This window comes from Gobio gobio (genome assembly GCF_949357685.1).
Source record: "Gobio gobio genome assembly, chromosome: 15".
In the NCBI taxonomy this organism is placed as follows: domain Eukaryota; kingdom Metazoa; phylum Chordata; class Actinopteri; order Cypriniformes; family Gobionidae; genus Gobio; species Gobio gobio.
Genome location: NC_137108.1, coordinates 24,907,381 through 24,924,890, shown reverse-complemented (window position 1 = coordinate 24,924,890; position 17,510 = coordinate 24,907,381). Strand labels below are relative to the sequence as shown.

At 36.2% G+C, this 17,510-nt stretch overlaps 1 protein-coding gene and 1 long non-coding RNA gene across 2 annotated transcripts in view; both read left to right on the top strand.

Moving 5' to 3' along the window:
- The window catches only part of LOC307138098 (nectin-2), an 82,515-nt gene extending 71,619 nt beyond the window's left edge, over nucleotides 1-10,896 (top strand). Inside the window, exons 7-10 of the mRNA XM_079836239.1 lie at nucleotides 5,268-5,397; nucleotides 7,040-7,097; nucleotides 9,753-9,821; nucleotides 10,023-10,896. Of these exons, the coding sequence (XP_079692365.1) occupies nucleotides 5,268-5,397; nucleotides 7,040-7,097; nucleotides 9,753-9,821; nucleotides 10,023-10,205 (440 nt within the window). The 3' untranslated portion in view covers nucleotides 10,206-10,896. The remainder of the gene's footprint in view (nucleotides 1-5,267; nucleotides 5,398-7,039; nucleotides 7,098-9,752; nucleotides 9,822-10,022) is intronic.
- A 388-nt stretch (nucleotides 10,897-11,284) lies between these two features.
- Nucleotides 11,285-16,481, top strand: LOC307138764. The gene is made up of 4 exons (XR_013818059.1): nucleotides 11,285-11,348; nucleotides 12,454-12,671; nucleotides 14,349-14,467; nucleotides 14,565-16,481. It is a non-coding gene; the product is annotated as an uncharacterized lncRNA (long non-coding RNA).
- Nucleotides 16,482-17,510: the final 1,029 nt, after the last annotated feature.

Below are 17,510 nucleotides of genomic sequence, written 5' to 3'. Positions count from 1 at the left end.
GCTAGGCGAGTAAACCTCACTGATCTCAAAAGACGCTCTAGTGACTGATGCTAGAGGTTGCAGCCTTTAGCCTCCTTGTTAGAGAGTCCAACTCTCATGCCGGCGAACCTGGGTTCGAGTCCCGGGTGGTTCGAATATGAGGGATTACACTTATCTAACTCAAAAGGACTTATGAAAATGTCGAAAAAGCTACTCTTTTCCATATGAAAATGCATGCAGAGGAAAAAACTGTTAAAACATAGGTAGAACATTTTGTCAGGTTGGAAATACCTTATCAGGATATGCTGCCACATAACACAATTTCTTTAACATAACTTGCACACTAACCTTAACTGTAACCTTAGGTCTAATCATAACCATACTGGAATACAGTTCTTTGTTCAGGGAAGAAGGAGGCGGGAACCAGCAAACTTTCAAAAAACTTTAATAAATAAATAAACAAACTGACAGTAAAAATGGCAGCCTTCTCACTGACGACTGCTGCGCATACACATTACAAACCGTAAACAAAACACAACATAAAATCCAGGCCTGGTCCTCTCTCATCATTCACTGTAGTCACTCCTCCTTTTATGCTTCCGAAGCTCCTCCGTGAGAGGGTTCGAGACCGTTATGACGCGCAGCTGGCGCTCATCTTCAATCACGCACCGGCCTCACGCCGCTCTCTCACGGCTCTCGCCCGCCCTGCTTGTCACACATACAATTACTGAATTATACAATAGGGTGGGTCATTTTGAGAGGAAAGTTAAACTAATTTTAAAATTTGATGGACTTTGCACTATTATTGAACAACACTGAACTAACTAGAGCTGAATAATTACATTATTATCTTCTGTAGTTGGACTGAGTTCGCTTTATAACTAATGAACTTGACAACATTCACAATGTTATTGAACTAAATTGAATTAACATTGAACAAAATTGAGCTGAATAATGACTTTTATAGCTGCTTTAAAGCTGAAATTGCATTTGTTTCATAATTGAAGACATTGCGACATTAAAACTGTAATTTTCTTGCTTATTACTGTGAAACTGCTTTGAAACAATCTGTATTGTATAAAGCTCTATAAATAAATGTGAAATGTGGTTTTACTTGCGCCCAAAACAAAAACTAAACTGCTAGATTATCACATTTTATACTGTGATTATACTGTTATACTGTTTTATACCACCCACCCCCTTCGGCCATATTTTGTCTCGCTTAGGGCACAAAGTGAGTCAGAATAACCACTAACCCCTCAAAAAAATTAATAAATAAATAAATAGGTGCATTACACCTCTGATAACACCTTCACTTTCATTTGTTCACCTCTGGCAGCTTTTAGGGGCTTTACACGAGCTTCACAGTTTGGATTCATCATGTGTGCTGGCTTATATGTCAAAACGTGTGTGTGATCGTTTGAGTTTCCAGTGTCAGATGTGTCATCATCTCTCTTTGATCTGTCTCTTATTGTTATTCACCGGGATGCAGTTTCTCAAGGGAAATGTTCTCTGATGTCGAATTCCACTCAGTCAGAATGGATGCTGATAATCTAACTCCATTAAGCGTGGATCTGGAGGCTTGGCTTCCATTCTGCGCACACACACACACACACACGGTCTATTTGCAGTCTTGTGTTGACAGAGCATCATGTCTACAGCCATAATCCCCCTAATTGCGTATGTCTTTTCACATTGACACATCCATAATTCACCTTAAATTGTTTATTCCACAAATTAATGCCATCAACCTGCCACTTCAGACACACCGTTTGAAATAGGATTGTCGTGGCAGAGATGGGTCATGTGACTCGGTTGTAATCACCGTAACTGAATTACTGCATACTGTGGTTTATTGAGCCCAAGAGATTTCAAAATGCTTTTAGTTTCAGTTTGAACTATGAGCCGAGGCCACAGGAAAGATAAACAAAACTACAAACCTTTATCTCTTATCTGGTTTTGACTAACACTGGAGGCAAAATTTTCAGTGAAACTAAATTCATTCCAAGTGTACATTGGACTGATGTTTGAAAACCATGCCAATGTGTTTTTGTTCAATTAAAACAATAATATTAGAAAATATATAAATAAAATAAATCTTATTAAATTATTAAATAATATATTTTAAATAAAAATCTAATGAATATGTATGACATTTGTTTTGTTGTTGTTGCATTTATTTATTTTTCTCCTACTTGAAGAAAGTTTTTTTTGACAAAAGTTAAATTTTTGGGTGAGCTATTCCTTTAGCGTGACAAAGCAAATTTGGTCTCTGTGACACTGTTAAGTTAATGCACTGCAATATATGTGTCCACCATTTATGTGGCAGTAAACAGCCTCACATGGACGTTCTTAGACTCTGAGCTGTAGACGGGAGTTTATAAACGGAGATGTCACATTGATGATTGATTGAGTTTTTTCCCTGCTTTCTTGCGCCATTGCTCCACACACACACACACACACACACACACACACACACACACACACACACACACACACACACACACACACACACACACACACACACACACACACACACACACACACACACACACACACACACACACACACACACACACACACACACACACACATTCTTCCCTCATTCTGCTTCTGTCTGCAGTGACCTTCACTTCCTCTACACCTCATATTCTCTCTCCATCTCTTTCTGTGTTTGTGGTAAACTGCTAAAGGCTCTTTCTCAGATGAATCAGCTGTCTCCCTGATTGTGTTCTTAGATTTGAGTGGTGTTTTGCTCATTCTGTTTGTGTGATAATGGGATAGTTCCTTAATTCATGCTCAAGTATGTTCCGTTTTTATGAACTGTAATGCTGTTTAGTATGCGCGTGTGTGGTGTAAGGGATAATGTGCAGTCAAGATGGTCATTATCACCAAAATAAACCCCAACAAGGTGATCAGGAGACTGATGAGAATACACATGAAATTCAAAATCACGTGGATTCCTATTGAAATGACTGCATTTCACCTAATCATGGTCAGAACACAGGTGTTATAGGCCTATAGTCCAGTTGCCATAGTTGGCCCAGATGAGGCCTGGATGGTTATGCTGCTAATAGTAGATGTTGTAGGGACGTATGGTTATGGTTAGGGTTGGGTTTATAATCAGGTCAATACTGTGCTACTACGTCAAATAATTTGGTGGGTAACACAATTTGGTATAAAACACGAGTATATTGCCATGGGCAAAAATAGCCTTTTCAGTTTAGGGTCACGAAAATATGCAGTTTCGCGGTCGACCAGAATACCTTTTTTATTTTTATTTTTTTATATATATAAAATGAAATGCGTTCCCTTCTCGGATGTGTTATCTGCTAAGAGATTTCAGCTGAACCAAGCGAGAGAAAAGAGGAAAGAGAGCTTCAGGACACGAGCGAGAGATTGACAGCGCGAGACGAACCGAGTGAAAGAACGACATGTGATTGACAAGGCAGATATTCAGCGAGACGTGACGCGCACACGTTCCTTCGCCCAAACTTGTGTCTTTCTTTTAAATAAAAGCATCCATCCTGTCCTTTAAACAGGCTTGTCTGGCTGGCCAACATCCTCTCTTTCTTTTTATGTCTTCTTTCATTCCCATGTTGATGACTTGTGGAAATGTGCCAGCGCAGGCTCTCGGCCCGACGCCAGACGTTGACCTGCCTGTCAGTGTAACACCTGCAACGCAATGAGAGTGATCCGAGAGAGCAGATATATTTTCACAGTAAACGCTGCACTTTTATGGTGGTGACATCAGGAAGTCTGTGTCAAGAATACATTGTCCTTGAGGAGTTTTTATAACGATTGTTTTTATACAGCTGTAGCGCCATCTAGTGTAACATCAAGTTATTGCACTATGATACATATATATGTATTTATTTAGCTTAGCACCCAAGCACAGTAGTTCCCAACCCTGGTCCTGGATCAAGCACTGCAGTTTAGATGTCTCCATAATCAAACACACCTGATAAGAGAGACATCAAACAATGTCCAGTGTTGGGGTTGGGAGGACCAGGGTTGAGTACCACTTTGGTTTTGTTCGAAGGGACTAGGCTAGTTAGGCTAGTTGTGGAAAATATTAGGCCTAGTTGCATTTTAAGAGAAGATACTAAAAGCAAAGTAGAGATTTCAGAAAACATATAAATACAGTAGTTTAAGTATTTATTTTATTGCACTTCATTTAGCTTATTGTCTGTAGGTATCCAACCACAAGTCTATCTTTAAAGGCTGTTTTCTCAAAATAATTTCCTCATACATTTTCTCATGTTGACAGTGATAAAAAAATAGATAGCCTACCAATAATCTCCTCTGTAAAAACCTTTGAACCAAGAATTTTAAACCCTTATCCAATGTTCAGATTTCTGAAAATGTATGTAACATAATAACATTTGAGAAAACTTGTAATGCAATTTTTTGTTGCTGTTGTTGCAATTCTTAATATCAATCAACTGGGGAAGTATGGTGATATATATCAGTTACATTTGTACATTATCGTGTCATTCCGGGAGTAGCAGGTACTACTGATGAACAACATAGACTGTTTAATATATAATTATTTCCTAGGACAGCTTAGACATTATTGTTAGTCATAATTGTTAATATTTTAATATGGACACTGTTGATTCTTACTGTTTCCAAACATACCATATACAAGACAAATATTTCACTCATTAAAAAAAGAGATATTTACACACATCATAAAAGTAGCAATTACATAATTCAACAATATTTCTCACCAGAGGCTCTATGTCAGAGGTGTGAAACATAATTTCTGATTTTATTTCCAAGCTGACAAAAAACTCTTCCCATCAATCAGCATGTCCTCAGTTGTATAGAAATAAAGAGTATATATTCCCTGACTATATGAATAATAATTATAATCAGAAATGTAAAAAAAAAAAAAAAAAATTCAGAAATGAATACAGCATTTTTCGTGGCTTAGAAGATCTTAGTGGTTATGTTAAACTTTGTGGATATGCTGTACAAGACAGATGAGCATAATTCCATGTGTGTGGAATCTGGGATTTATTTATCCAGCCTAAGGACGCGGGATCTGCTGTGAGATAACGGCACAGCAGGATTTAAGTGGTGTTTATAAACTACCAGAACTTGTATAGATGTGGCATTGTATGGTGTGCGGGTGGTCTATGCAAACTGTTTTGACTGAGGAGCATGTTTTGAGTTCAGAAACCTAAATGCTTATACAGTAGTGTACTGAACTGTTTTATTTCAAGGAAAATTCAATTGTTATTCTATGACCCATAGCTCAGTCTCTCTGTCTTCCCCTTTAGAATCTCCTCTGCCAATGAAGGGTGCCTCTACTGGAGGAATTATTGGTGGTATTCTTTGTGTGATCATCCTCCTAGCCATAATTGCAGCTATCATAGTGATGGTCCGCAGACGCCAGAGGAAAAACATAGAGTAAGTACTGACACCTCTTTCATATTCTGTCTTTGACTGGTACCCTGGTTTATAAGTAACAAGCTACGTATAATCAGTGTTGGGGAAAGTAAATGTACCTTTAAATTTAATGTGTTACAATATTGAGTTCCTCCCTTACAGTGTTGGGGAGTAATTACTAAATAAATGTAACTGTAATCCAATACAGTTACTGAGAAAAAATGTGTAGTTAAATTACAGTTACTTATGAAAACGTTAACGATTACAAAGGGGGTTACATCTGAATATTTTCTGTAAAAAGCTAGGATATGTTGAATAATATTAATTTGTTGCTTTGCTTGTTTTGATGTGCCTCCTGCTATTTAAAGGCCATTTAGTAAAGCGATGCTATTCTGATGCTTTTGATTCGTTTTTTAAATAGGCTAACTTGTAATATGTAACCTATTACATTTCCAAAGTAACATTCCCTTAAAGAGGGAACTAATTGCATTACGTAGTTACTTTTTATGGAAAGTAATGCGTTACCATAGACTGTAAAAAAGATGGACAATGCTCTTTCTCTATCGTCCATTGTAGAAAAGTGAAGCCGCCAATGTCCGAATATGGCACTGACATCTTGCGCTGATTTGGGACCTGCGTCTCCGCAGTATCTGTTAGCTACAGTTCCCTTTCGAGAGAATCACTCGTATTGCGTAGCATACGCAGGGGGAACTCCTGTTTCCTTGAGATTCTCGAGGAAACAGGAGTTCCCCCTGCGTATGCTACGCAATACTCGTTCCCTTCTCTCAGGGAACCGAGGTTATGTTGATAACCAAGTCGTTTACTGCAGAACAACTCATTATGTCGGTGTGAAATAAACAGTTATGGAAATGTAGAAATTAAAGTTAAAGCTCCAATCTCCTCCTGAAAATCCCCAAAAACGTCAGTTGGTGCCTCGGTGACAACTTTGTTGAGAGAAGCTGTCAAATTCACAGCTGCCAATCATGACATCACACCCCCATTTTTATAGCATTAAATAACTAACTAAAACCAAACATATTTTAAAAAATAAACACTTGAACTTACATCAACATGATAGAAACTACCTAAAATGACAGACACCATCTTTGGAAAAAAAGTTTTTGAAGAAGTGTAATTTGATTTGCTTAGTTTATCTCGCGTCCCATTATAATACATGGAAGAGGCGGGTTTATGAGCTATCCTGAGACCAACCACCTATGGGGCGATCAAGGCACTTTGGCTTCACTTTTCAGGACTTGTGCGGCACACTTGGTTGTTTATTATGCGTTACTTTTTCTTTTCTTTTGTTTACCTGGGCTGAGCTTGCTTGTTTGTTTTATAACAACAACAACAACAACAACAACAACAAAAAGTTCTGTTTTTGGCAAATGTAAAGGCCCTTTCAACCCAAAAGTGAAATGACGCAGGAGAAGCAAGTTCAACAACCGATTTCTCTCAACGTGGTAACAGGAGAGGTGTCTCAGATATTCGAAACTCAGATATTTTGTTGTAAATGTAAAACTAATGCATTACTTGTTACTTGAAAAAGTAATCTGATTACATAACTAAGGTTACTTGTAATGCATTACCCCCAACACTGCTTATAAATGACCTGTGAATGTTTCCCACTTTACTGATAATCTGTTTGTGTCTGTGCTTGCAGCAATCCACCCACTCACAAACCTCCTCCTCCTATGAAGACATATTCAGATTCAGACAGAGTGAGTAGAGCCGAGAGCTTCATACTTTACTTTACACTTTGAGCAAATGCAGTTAATTTTAGATTAAAGAGAGAAGGGAAATATATCAGTTAATTCTTTGGATATTATTTAAAAAAAGAAAGAAAATCTATATAATATATGAGCTATATACAAACGCCAAATCAAGAAAAGTTGGGACATTTTGTAAAATGCAATAATCTGTGATTTGTTCATTGTTAAAAGTACAAATCAGACAATGACAAACATGGACTTTTGAGCAAAGAATCCACTTGCAAAACTGCAGCAATTAGTATCCTCAATTCCCAAACTATTAAAAAGTGTAATTAAAAGGAAAGGCCTCTGTCCCAACTTTTTTGGAGGGTGTTGCAGCCATTAAAATCTAAATTTGTTTGTATTTACAAAATACATTTAAGTTGTTTAGTGAAAATATTGGAAATATTTTATTTGTACTTTTGTCAGTTAAATAAAGTTGAATGAGAATTTAAAAAAAAATCTAAATTTTTAGCTTTTTACAAAATGTCCCAACTTCTTACAGTTTATGCAGTGGTGTCACTGCAGTTTATTTAAATCCACACTGACAATTGGGGATTCCTACATTAAATGAAGCCTTGAGATGAACAGAAAGGTTTTGAAAATGACATTTAAATGGATGGGAAATATTGAATATTCTGCTTGTTACTGTTCCACTTTATATTAAGTGTCTTTTTACTATTAGCCTATGCACATTCAACATTCCAAAAATTTGATACACTGCACTTATTGTGTACATGTTTTTACATTGTACTTATATTTAAAAATACCTGCATGGCTGTAATACATTTCTGGGAATACATCTATAATTACACTATTGATCCGACAACTCCCCCTTACCTTTTGTAATTCAACATTGTAGAATTACATAACAATTTTTGACAAGTACATAGTGGTTTAAACTACCTAATTTAATTAACAGACAGTCAGATGTTCTTGCATTCATCGAAGCACAAGAATCTCTTTGGATGATCTCAAATCATGCTGGGTATCATGATCATCGGGTTTTACACTAACCATGAAGTTCATGCAGCTTGAGTTCTGCTGTCATCAAAGCAAAAGGGGATATGATGAAAACTCTGAAATGTTTTATTTAAAATAGTGAAAGTGCTTTTAAGGAAGATGGAAATTCTTGTGATTCTTTTATTAGTTTAGATGAGTTCCAGTTTTATTTCAGTCAGTTGCCCAAATTATTTTCCTTTTATTTTTTAACCTGTTATGCGTAACCGGCCCACCGGTGGGCCCATAGCCATTACATTTTTAAAACAGTAATATCCTATACTAAACCTAAACTAATGTTTTTCAAAATGCATTACAGAGTAGCAGTAATTTATCAATTTCCAACAAGAATATGTTCATACTCATATGGCATGTTCAGACCTTTATTTTGAAATAGCGATCAACAGAAAAAAATCATGAAAGATTGGTAGAAGATTTTTTTTAATGCCATAAGTTCAAAAGATAACATCCATTAAATTTGAGAAAAAAGAAAAAGGTCTGAAAATGTTTTAAATATAAAGAAAAAAAAAAGATTCTCCATTTGTGAAGTGGCGGCAAGCTATAACGCACATACGTGTTATTTTTATGTTTATTAGAGATTGAATTCATATCAAATTCTGCCAAACTTCCCATACTACTTCTGAATAGGATGTCTACTTCATAAATTGTATGAAAATTATGGAAATATATGGTTCAGATCATGCAAATCATATGGAAATGGAGGCACCCTTAAATGGTTAGTAATGGAGCTTGGATGTCATCTAGTGAAAAAGTGCGGTACTGCGCCCAAACAAAATGTCACTGAAAGCTCATTTTTGGAGATATCAACCTAAAATTTGGAACACAACTTGGTCAGATTTTTGGCTTTGATTTTCTTGCAGTTTTAGAGTCCAACCTGTTTTGTAAAATATATATTTTATATAAAATATTATATTTTTACATTTTACATTTTCATAAACTTAACCTTCTATAACTTTTTTCTATTTCACTTACATAATAACAATAAATTTGACTTCTGCAATAATCTGCCAAATGTCTTTTTTAAAACAAGACCAGCCTTATGTCTATATTCCAAAGCATTCTTGAATTACAACCATTTAAGTTTGGATAGTGCTTTTTCATGTCGGTGCAGGGGTGACAGTTAACAGGTTAAGTTTAAATTTTTCCATTTAATATTTTTTTAATTTATTAATTATTTTATTTATTTTATTATTATTATTATTATTATTTTTATAGTTTTAGTTAACCATAGCAACACTGGATGGATTGCCATCCCCAGACTGGAGTAAAGGTGACAGGAGATCACCCAAACACTCAGTTCTATCAGAGAGACAAACCAAATAGGCCTACCAAAAAAAATAAAAAAAATAAAATAAAATGAAAATGATGTTTTTTTTTTTTTTTACTCACTTTTAACTCAGATTGTAATGCTAATAATTATGTTAGCTTGTTTCTGCCACTGAAAAAAAACAATAAAAAAGGTAATTGTGACTTCTTAATCTCACAATTCTGACTTTTTTAGAATTGTGAGATGTAAACTTGCAATTGCGAGAAAATTCAGAATTGTCAGAAAGTTTAAATTATCTTTTTTTTATTCTTTATTAATTTTGTATTTTCCTTTTATAGCCAAGCATCAGTAAACCTGTGTCGGGTGAGCTCATGTACTATGAAACAGAGAAAGAGGAGCCAATGACAGTAAGAGGCCATTTCTTTCTCTCTCTCTTTCTCTCTCTCTAATCCTTTGTGACATTTAAGATGGTAAATCATACATATTTGATGGCATGTTCATTTTCCATGCATTATTCAGGCTTATTACTCACAGATCATAATCATTTCTATTATTGAAACACATGTGCTTCGACTCTAATGACAACACTACAATCTCTACTCTGACAGGATCTCTCAGCATACTATGATGACAAGGATCATCATGAGCCTTCCTGGGAGGACAAACAGACTCCTTACCATGATGACAGAGATGAAGACGAAGGTGGAATGATGGGAGAGGACGGCGTATATTACATCTCTTCCTCTGCCACTAGAGGGAGCAGTTTCATGTCCCCAGCTGTAATAGTGTAGGGATCATACCGAGCCATTGGTTTTTATCGCTACTGTAACCTGAACACTACTGTACTTCTATATTGAAATAGGAAATGGGCATGATTGCAAAGGCTTTGATTAACCCAAACACTGTACGGGCCCTGTTCTCAGTGCCCAGTTCATAAAGACCTCAATGTGATTTTATGTGGTTTTATGCATGCATATAGGCCTAGATGTAGCTGTGAACATGCACAATTATTTGTCCTTGATTAAGGATTGTGGCAATTTTTTTTTTGTGACTATGAATATGTAATATAGCAGCCATAAGGACAAAATGAGCCAGTTATCAACATACATTATGAAACATAATTATTGTGGTTATTATTAGTGATGTAATCCACTGCTGCAGTTTGAAATTGCCTTCTTTTTACTTTGTGCCTTACAAGATTTAGTTTTTGTAATGATTTCTTGTTTTAGTAAATTGCATTTGCACCTCCCTGACTTTTAGGTTAGGCTATATAATTGCATGGATTTTTTATTATTATTTTCATTTGCTCCTTTAGAATATTCATATTTGTTACATTATTTTCCAGTGTACTGCTATGATTGTTTACACTCAATAAACGGGCTGATGTGCTTTCTTGGTATTTTATGTATGAATCAGTGACAGTGTATTATCATCAACATGCATGAATGGACTCTTAAAGTTGTGTGTAGCAGCCTACCATATAAATAAAAAAAAAAATCTGACAAGCTCTTAATTTTCAATTAAAGTTAGACAATTTTCAGTTACTTTTAAATAACTATTACCATTCAAAAAATGGAAATTTTCACTTGAATATTTTTTATTTTGGTTTTGGGGCATTCATTATTTAGGCCTACCGTACCAGTAGTAGGCATTCAGTTACAGCCAGGATAAATAGAGTCTCATTTAATGTTCCAGAAGTATCTAAACGAACGGCCAACACAACAATAACAATTTACTCACTGTATAATGCACAAAAACACAAGAATATACTCACTTTATAAATGCGTAGACGCCGTGACGGTGGTTTGTTCAATTCACACCACTGGAGGGCGCGCGCTCACAGATAAAGTGCACGTCTAGTGCCGCAGGTGTTCAGTCGTGAACACTGACTGACTGCAGACTGTTGCATGCTAACCATCTTAAACTAGGAACAGGTAAATACTTTCTACAGACTAAAATCATCCAGAACTGTTATCAGATTGTGTACCAACAAAGAACGAGTACCCCGAGGTCAGTCAACGATCTTTCCTACAGTCTAAAATCGTAGAAACAGCACAGACATGCTAACTAATAATAGGCTAATACATTTTATATGAAATGTGCTTTTTTTTGCACTTAAAGCGCTACAACATTGAGTATAAAATGAAAAAACATGCAACAGCAGTTAAAATGAAATAACTAACAAACAAGTTAGTTAGTTTAAAAAACAAACAAACCCCACCTTAAATACATTAGTCTTATCAACCTATAAAACATTCCAGAGCATTTCGGAACATTTCTAATTGTAATAGGAAGAGCATTCCACAACTTAGGCACACAAATAATGGCACGATACGTGATTTATAGTTGCTGCTAAACAGACAAAGAGAATTTGTGGAGAATTGATTAGCATAATTTTAGTCAGCTGTTAGGATTTGATGAAATAGGCCTACTGTATGCTGTGTCAACAAGCTTTTCCATCATCTCATCTTTTTCTGTTCATTTACTGGCAGTAATTGAAGACCGGACATGTCAGCAGTTGGACTGAAAGGTGTCCAGAGCTGTAGAAACTCCCCTGGGCTCTCAAACCCCCACACCCTAGTCCCCCATGGGTGTCCTCAAATCCACTAACACCCTAGGAAGAACACAAATAATTTAAGTTTAAATGAATTAAAGATGAGAGATCGGGGCAACCTGTCACTCACACGAGATTACAGCAATATAAACCACAACGATCCAATCAATTCCCGTTGGACAAAATCAAGTCCTGCCCTACATTTTTCTGGTTCAAGAAGCTATTTCACTTGGAAATATGGCACAAAGGGAAGAAAAGACTAAACTTCGGTTTCATGCCGACTTTGTTGCATACAAAGTGTATGCAGTGGGGTCCAAAAGACCACTAGAAAATGTTTTTATATTACATTTTTCTAATTTAATAAAAAGTGTATTACAAATTACATTATTAGAATAATCATTTGAGTAATGTTTTAAGTGAAAACTGCAGATCTCTGAGGATTTATGGAACCCATTGTTGTCTGTTCTTCTTCTTATCTCTGACAGTCTTGCTGCAAGAAGCCGCTGATGATCTCGACATCCCCAAATAATCCAAAATGTTCCTGCAGAGGCCCTGGTTGTGGGTTGCCCAGGGACAGCTGTTGCTAGGCAACCAATGACATCACCACAGCAACAATTCTCAGCCTCATCAGTAGACCGACAGAAAGTGTGAGAGAAATAGAGGGAAGGACAAAGTGTCTGGCCCTGAACTGTGTGGTTGGTTGGTATGTCGTTAATTTGACAGCTGTGTTCTGGATTTAGAGATGCCCTCGGAACAAAAAAATAGGGCTTATTACTGAGCAACTGACAAAGAGCAGCCTTCGAATTAAACAGACATGAATGTTTCTTTAAATATGTGCACTTTTAGTCCTGTAAAACACACATTTTAGACTTTTTATACATATGTATGTATATATATGTACCGGTATGTATGTATGTGTATATATGTATGTATATACACACAGATCAGACATAACATTATGACCATTGACAGGTGACAAGTGAATAACACTGATTATCTCTTCATCACGGCACCTGTTAGTGGGTGGGATATATTAGGCAGCAAGTGAACATTTTGTCCTCAAAGTTGATGTGTTGGAAGCAGGAAAAAATGGGAGGATTTCAGCAAGGGCCAAATTGGGATGGCTAGACGACTGGGTCAGAGCATCTCCAAAACTGCAGCTCTTGTGGGGTGTTTCTGGTCTGCAGTGGTCAGTATCTATCAAAAGTGGTGAAGGAACAGTGATGAACCTGCCTGCATGGCCTTGGACTAGGTGATGTCAGCAGAAAAGAATGACCGGGGCTCATTGATGCACGTGGGGAGTGAGGAGTGGGCCCGTGTGGTCCAATCAAACAGGCGAGCTACTGTAGCTCAAATTGGTCAAGAAGTTAATAATAATAAAAAAATTTATTTATATAACGTCTTTCCCAAGCTCAAGGTCGCTGTACAAGAAAAATACAAACATATACATAGTATCAAGGAAGCACAATGGAGAACATAGACATACAATGACAAATGACATACAATACAATTCTAGGCAGAGGAGGGTTGAAAATACTGTAAGAAGAGATATGTTTTTAGTTGAGATTTAAAAGAGGAAATAGTAGCAGTGTCGCGCAGAGATAGAGGGAGGGAATACCAGAGTTTCGGGGTCACAGCACTGAATGATCTACCACCCATAGTAGAAAGACGGAAACAAGGTACAGTAAGTAGTCTTGAGTCAGATGACCGGAGAGGAGGAGAATAACAGTGTAGAAATTCAGATCAATAAAGGGGAGCAAGTCCATGCAGACATGTCAAAGTTAACATTTTTTTATACTGGATGCGGACAGAAACATCCATATATTTATTTATATAGGACAATTAATATATACCCTAAAAACATAAATAATAATAAATAATACTTTCACACTTTTTGCAGAATGTGACATTGTTCTTTAATTTGAATTGGAAAAGACACAATAACAATATTGTGTTGACAAGTTAAATTTATTTATTTATTTTTTAACATTTTGTAGATATTTCACCTCAACCATCTCACTTTTGAAAAAAAAAAACATTTGGGGCAAAACTGTTTGTTATGGTGCTGTTTGTAACTGTGGGATGTAATTGGTGTAATAATTTTTTATAGATTATCATTTTTTTTTCATTTATATAATTTTAAATTTATTTTGAATAATCTTTATATTATCAAAGTTTTGAAATTACGGATCTGGGTAAAATTAATTATATTAACGCACTGTAAAATGTTTTAATGTGAACTGCATAAAAAAATCCACCCCATGGTCATAAATTAATTGATTACGAATAATTTTTAATACATCATTTCAAAGATTAAAAAACACTGGATAAATGATTCCATTTCACAAACATTCATTTAGGATCTGTGTGCTTGATACAGAAGGCCTCAGGAACATCCTCCACCTCTCGACTAAGCTGTCTAAAAATAAATGAGAAGAGAGAAGGATGAGCAGTCGGAGAGGATGGAAGGATAAAAGGAAGAGGTTAAAGAGGGTGCAGGTGAAGTACACTTTCTTCTGATCCTTTCTTGCTCTCTGCCAATTACAGTCAAATGTGTGTATGTACTTATTAGAATGTCTCTTCCTTGCTCATACAGTCTGATGGACAAACTCCACTCCTCCCTTTCTGTCTGTAACCATGTGTCTGACTATGATGAGCATGGCAGCATGTGCACTGTTGTCATGGCTGGTGAGTAAAGGCCGTTTTCATTTAGAGTAGAGTACACTCAACACGAATAGTTTCCACAAATTCTAATAACACAACTGTTGCTTAAAATCAACATGAAATGACATTCACAACGCATTTTACTTTTCAATGTGATGTATTTTGGAAAAAGAATGTATGTCAGGACTTGATTTTATCCACCAGGAATTGATTGGATTGTGACAAGTGAGCGTAATGTACTGGTACGCAGCCAAACCTGAATGTCTAAAAAGCTATTTGGCTAATTAATCCAATAGCCTGCATGGCCTAGGTAATGTCAGCAGAAAAGAAAAGTTATTTTATAGGCGGAGCAAGTTATTCGATTTTGATTATTTGATTACATATTCATTATAGATTTGATTATATTCCTCATGTACTGATGAATTCTTCATATACATACCACCAGGTATGTGCATTATGAAAGAAGGATTAATGTGCAAGTCATGTTGATTTTAAACAAAGGACTGATCAAATGTTGTGTGACTACTTTATATTTTGTTTCGAAATTTAATGATGAGGACTGAACAGCAGTTGGAGTTAACCAAGGCTCCAGGATCGTATTGCAGATTACACCTCGTATTACTAATGCTGCGCAGTCCAGTGCTAATCTGTCACGATTTGAGAGAGATAAGCTCAGATATGACGTCGGGTGAGATTTGGAAACCATCTACAATGACAAAAATATTTAGGAAATAATTTGTATTTGTAAAACCAACCATGGTGAGATAGTACCAGAAAAAACAAACACTGTATAAAAAGTATTTTCTTAATCAGTACAGTATTTTTGTTGAGTTGAGTTGAGATATCATCTTTTTTTGTGTGTAAAAATAGCTTTTGCTGTGTTAACCCCGCACTGTGGTGCCAAACTCTGGTGTCAGAATGTTTTGACAAGATGCTTGGCGATGGACAACAATGGGGTGCCTCATATTCACATGCTTTGAACAGTCACAGAAACACTGCGCATTGTATTAAAGGGGTAAAATGTCAAACGGCGACAGAAAACGGTACAATTGGAGTGAAGAAGAGACCTTTTCATTCTTACTTTTATAGCTGGAAAGTCCATTCAGGATAAACTTGACTATACAATCTACAATATGATGCACAATTTTAGCGCTTTCGTGTAAACATTGCGTAAAGCATTCGTCCATTCAGTGACACTTGACACCACAAATATGCAAATAAGGAAATGAAGCAGTATAAATGTGAACACAAGAATGTTGTGAGCACAATATTGCTATAGTGTCCTTTCCCATTCAAATAAAATACTTCTGCAAGTAGGCCTAGTGTGAAAATATTATTTATTGTAGGCTATGTTTTTAGGATATACACTGAAAAAAAAGTGTGTTGGATTTACATGATTTACATGATACATCGGTTCCACATAAATCAATTAAGTTTAACAAAAATAATTTGTTCATGTAATTTCAAAATCATGGAATGATGTCATTTTTAAGTATACCAATTAGTTTATACATTATTTTAATATGGTTCCCTAACCAGTCCTTCCAGAAAAATGCGGCTTTTTTTTGTGATTGTTGCGGGCAAAAATCCTTGATTATGCGGCACGTTTTCTTAAAAAATGCGATGAAAAATGCGGGATATTTATGCAATTTTATGCGATAAAATTGCGGGAACTTGCAAAAACTGCGGTTTGATGAGAAAGAGAAAAAAAGCACTACATCACAGAAAGTGCTGGAATATTTAAGTTCTCATCTTGTTTTATTGAAGACCTTAATAATGGCTCAAATTTACAAAACATTGAGTCAAACAAGTTCTGTAGCTTTACAAAAGGAATATGCTACAACTTCTGAAAAAATTAATAAATAACTTCCTGTTTTACAGATGTCGCAAAACAAAACAGACATTTGAGTGCTTCCAATGCACAAAGTGCAATCTCTTAAAGGGTTAGTTCACCTAAAAATGAAATTTCTGTCATTAATGACTTCCCTTTATGTTGTTGGACACAAATTAAGATATTTTAGTTGAATATCGATGGCTCAGAAAGGCCTCCATTGGCACAATGTACACTCTCAAGACCCATAAAAGGTAGCCTACTAAAGACGTCGTTACAAAGTCCATCTCACTACAGTGGTTCTACAATAACTTTATGAAGCGACGATAATAGTTATTGTGTGCAAAAAAAACTAAATAACGACTTATATAGTGATGACTTATTTCAAAACACAGCATCATGATGCTATGAATCATCGAGTCGATTCATGATTCGGATCGCGTGTCAAACTGCTGAAATACGTGACTTTGGCGATCCAACCCGCTGAATCGACTCATTGATTCATAACGCTTCAAACCACTGAATCGACTCATTGATTCATAACGCTTCAAAGCTGTGTTTTGAAATCAGTCAGCACACAGGGAAACTGCTTTGCTCTTTTGCTGTTATTTTTGTTGGCCAATGGGAGTTCGTGCTTCATCATGGTTTCAGCGATATCTATGGTTTCTCCACGGGGTTCGAAGCTTTTCGATGACGTTCGCGTCGGGTAATCACGTCACTTCAAAACGTTCCCATGGCAATAGGCGGAAATGGCGGCTCTTGTGTGAAGTAAACGAACATTTTTCAACTTTCTGCTAATATATATGACTTTTTTTGCAACGAAAATGCGGGGATTATGAAATCATGCTAGCCCCGCATATTTTGCACGCGGAAATAGGCAATTTATGCGGCGAAAGTGCGGCGTATTTGAAAAAATGCGGCCCCCGCATAAATATGCGGACTTTGGCTGATTATGCGTTAAATCACGCGATCGCATAATCGCGTTTTTCTGGAGGGACTGCCTAACGGGATTAATTCATTCAATTTTTTTATATTTTTGCGTCACGA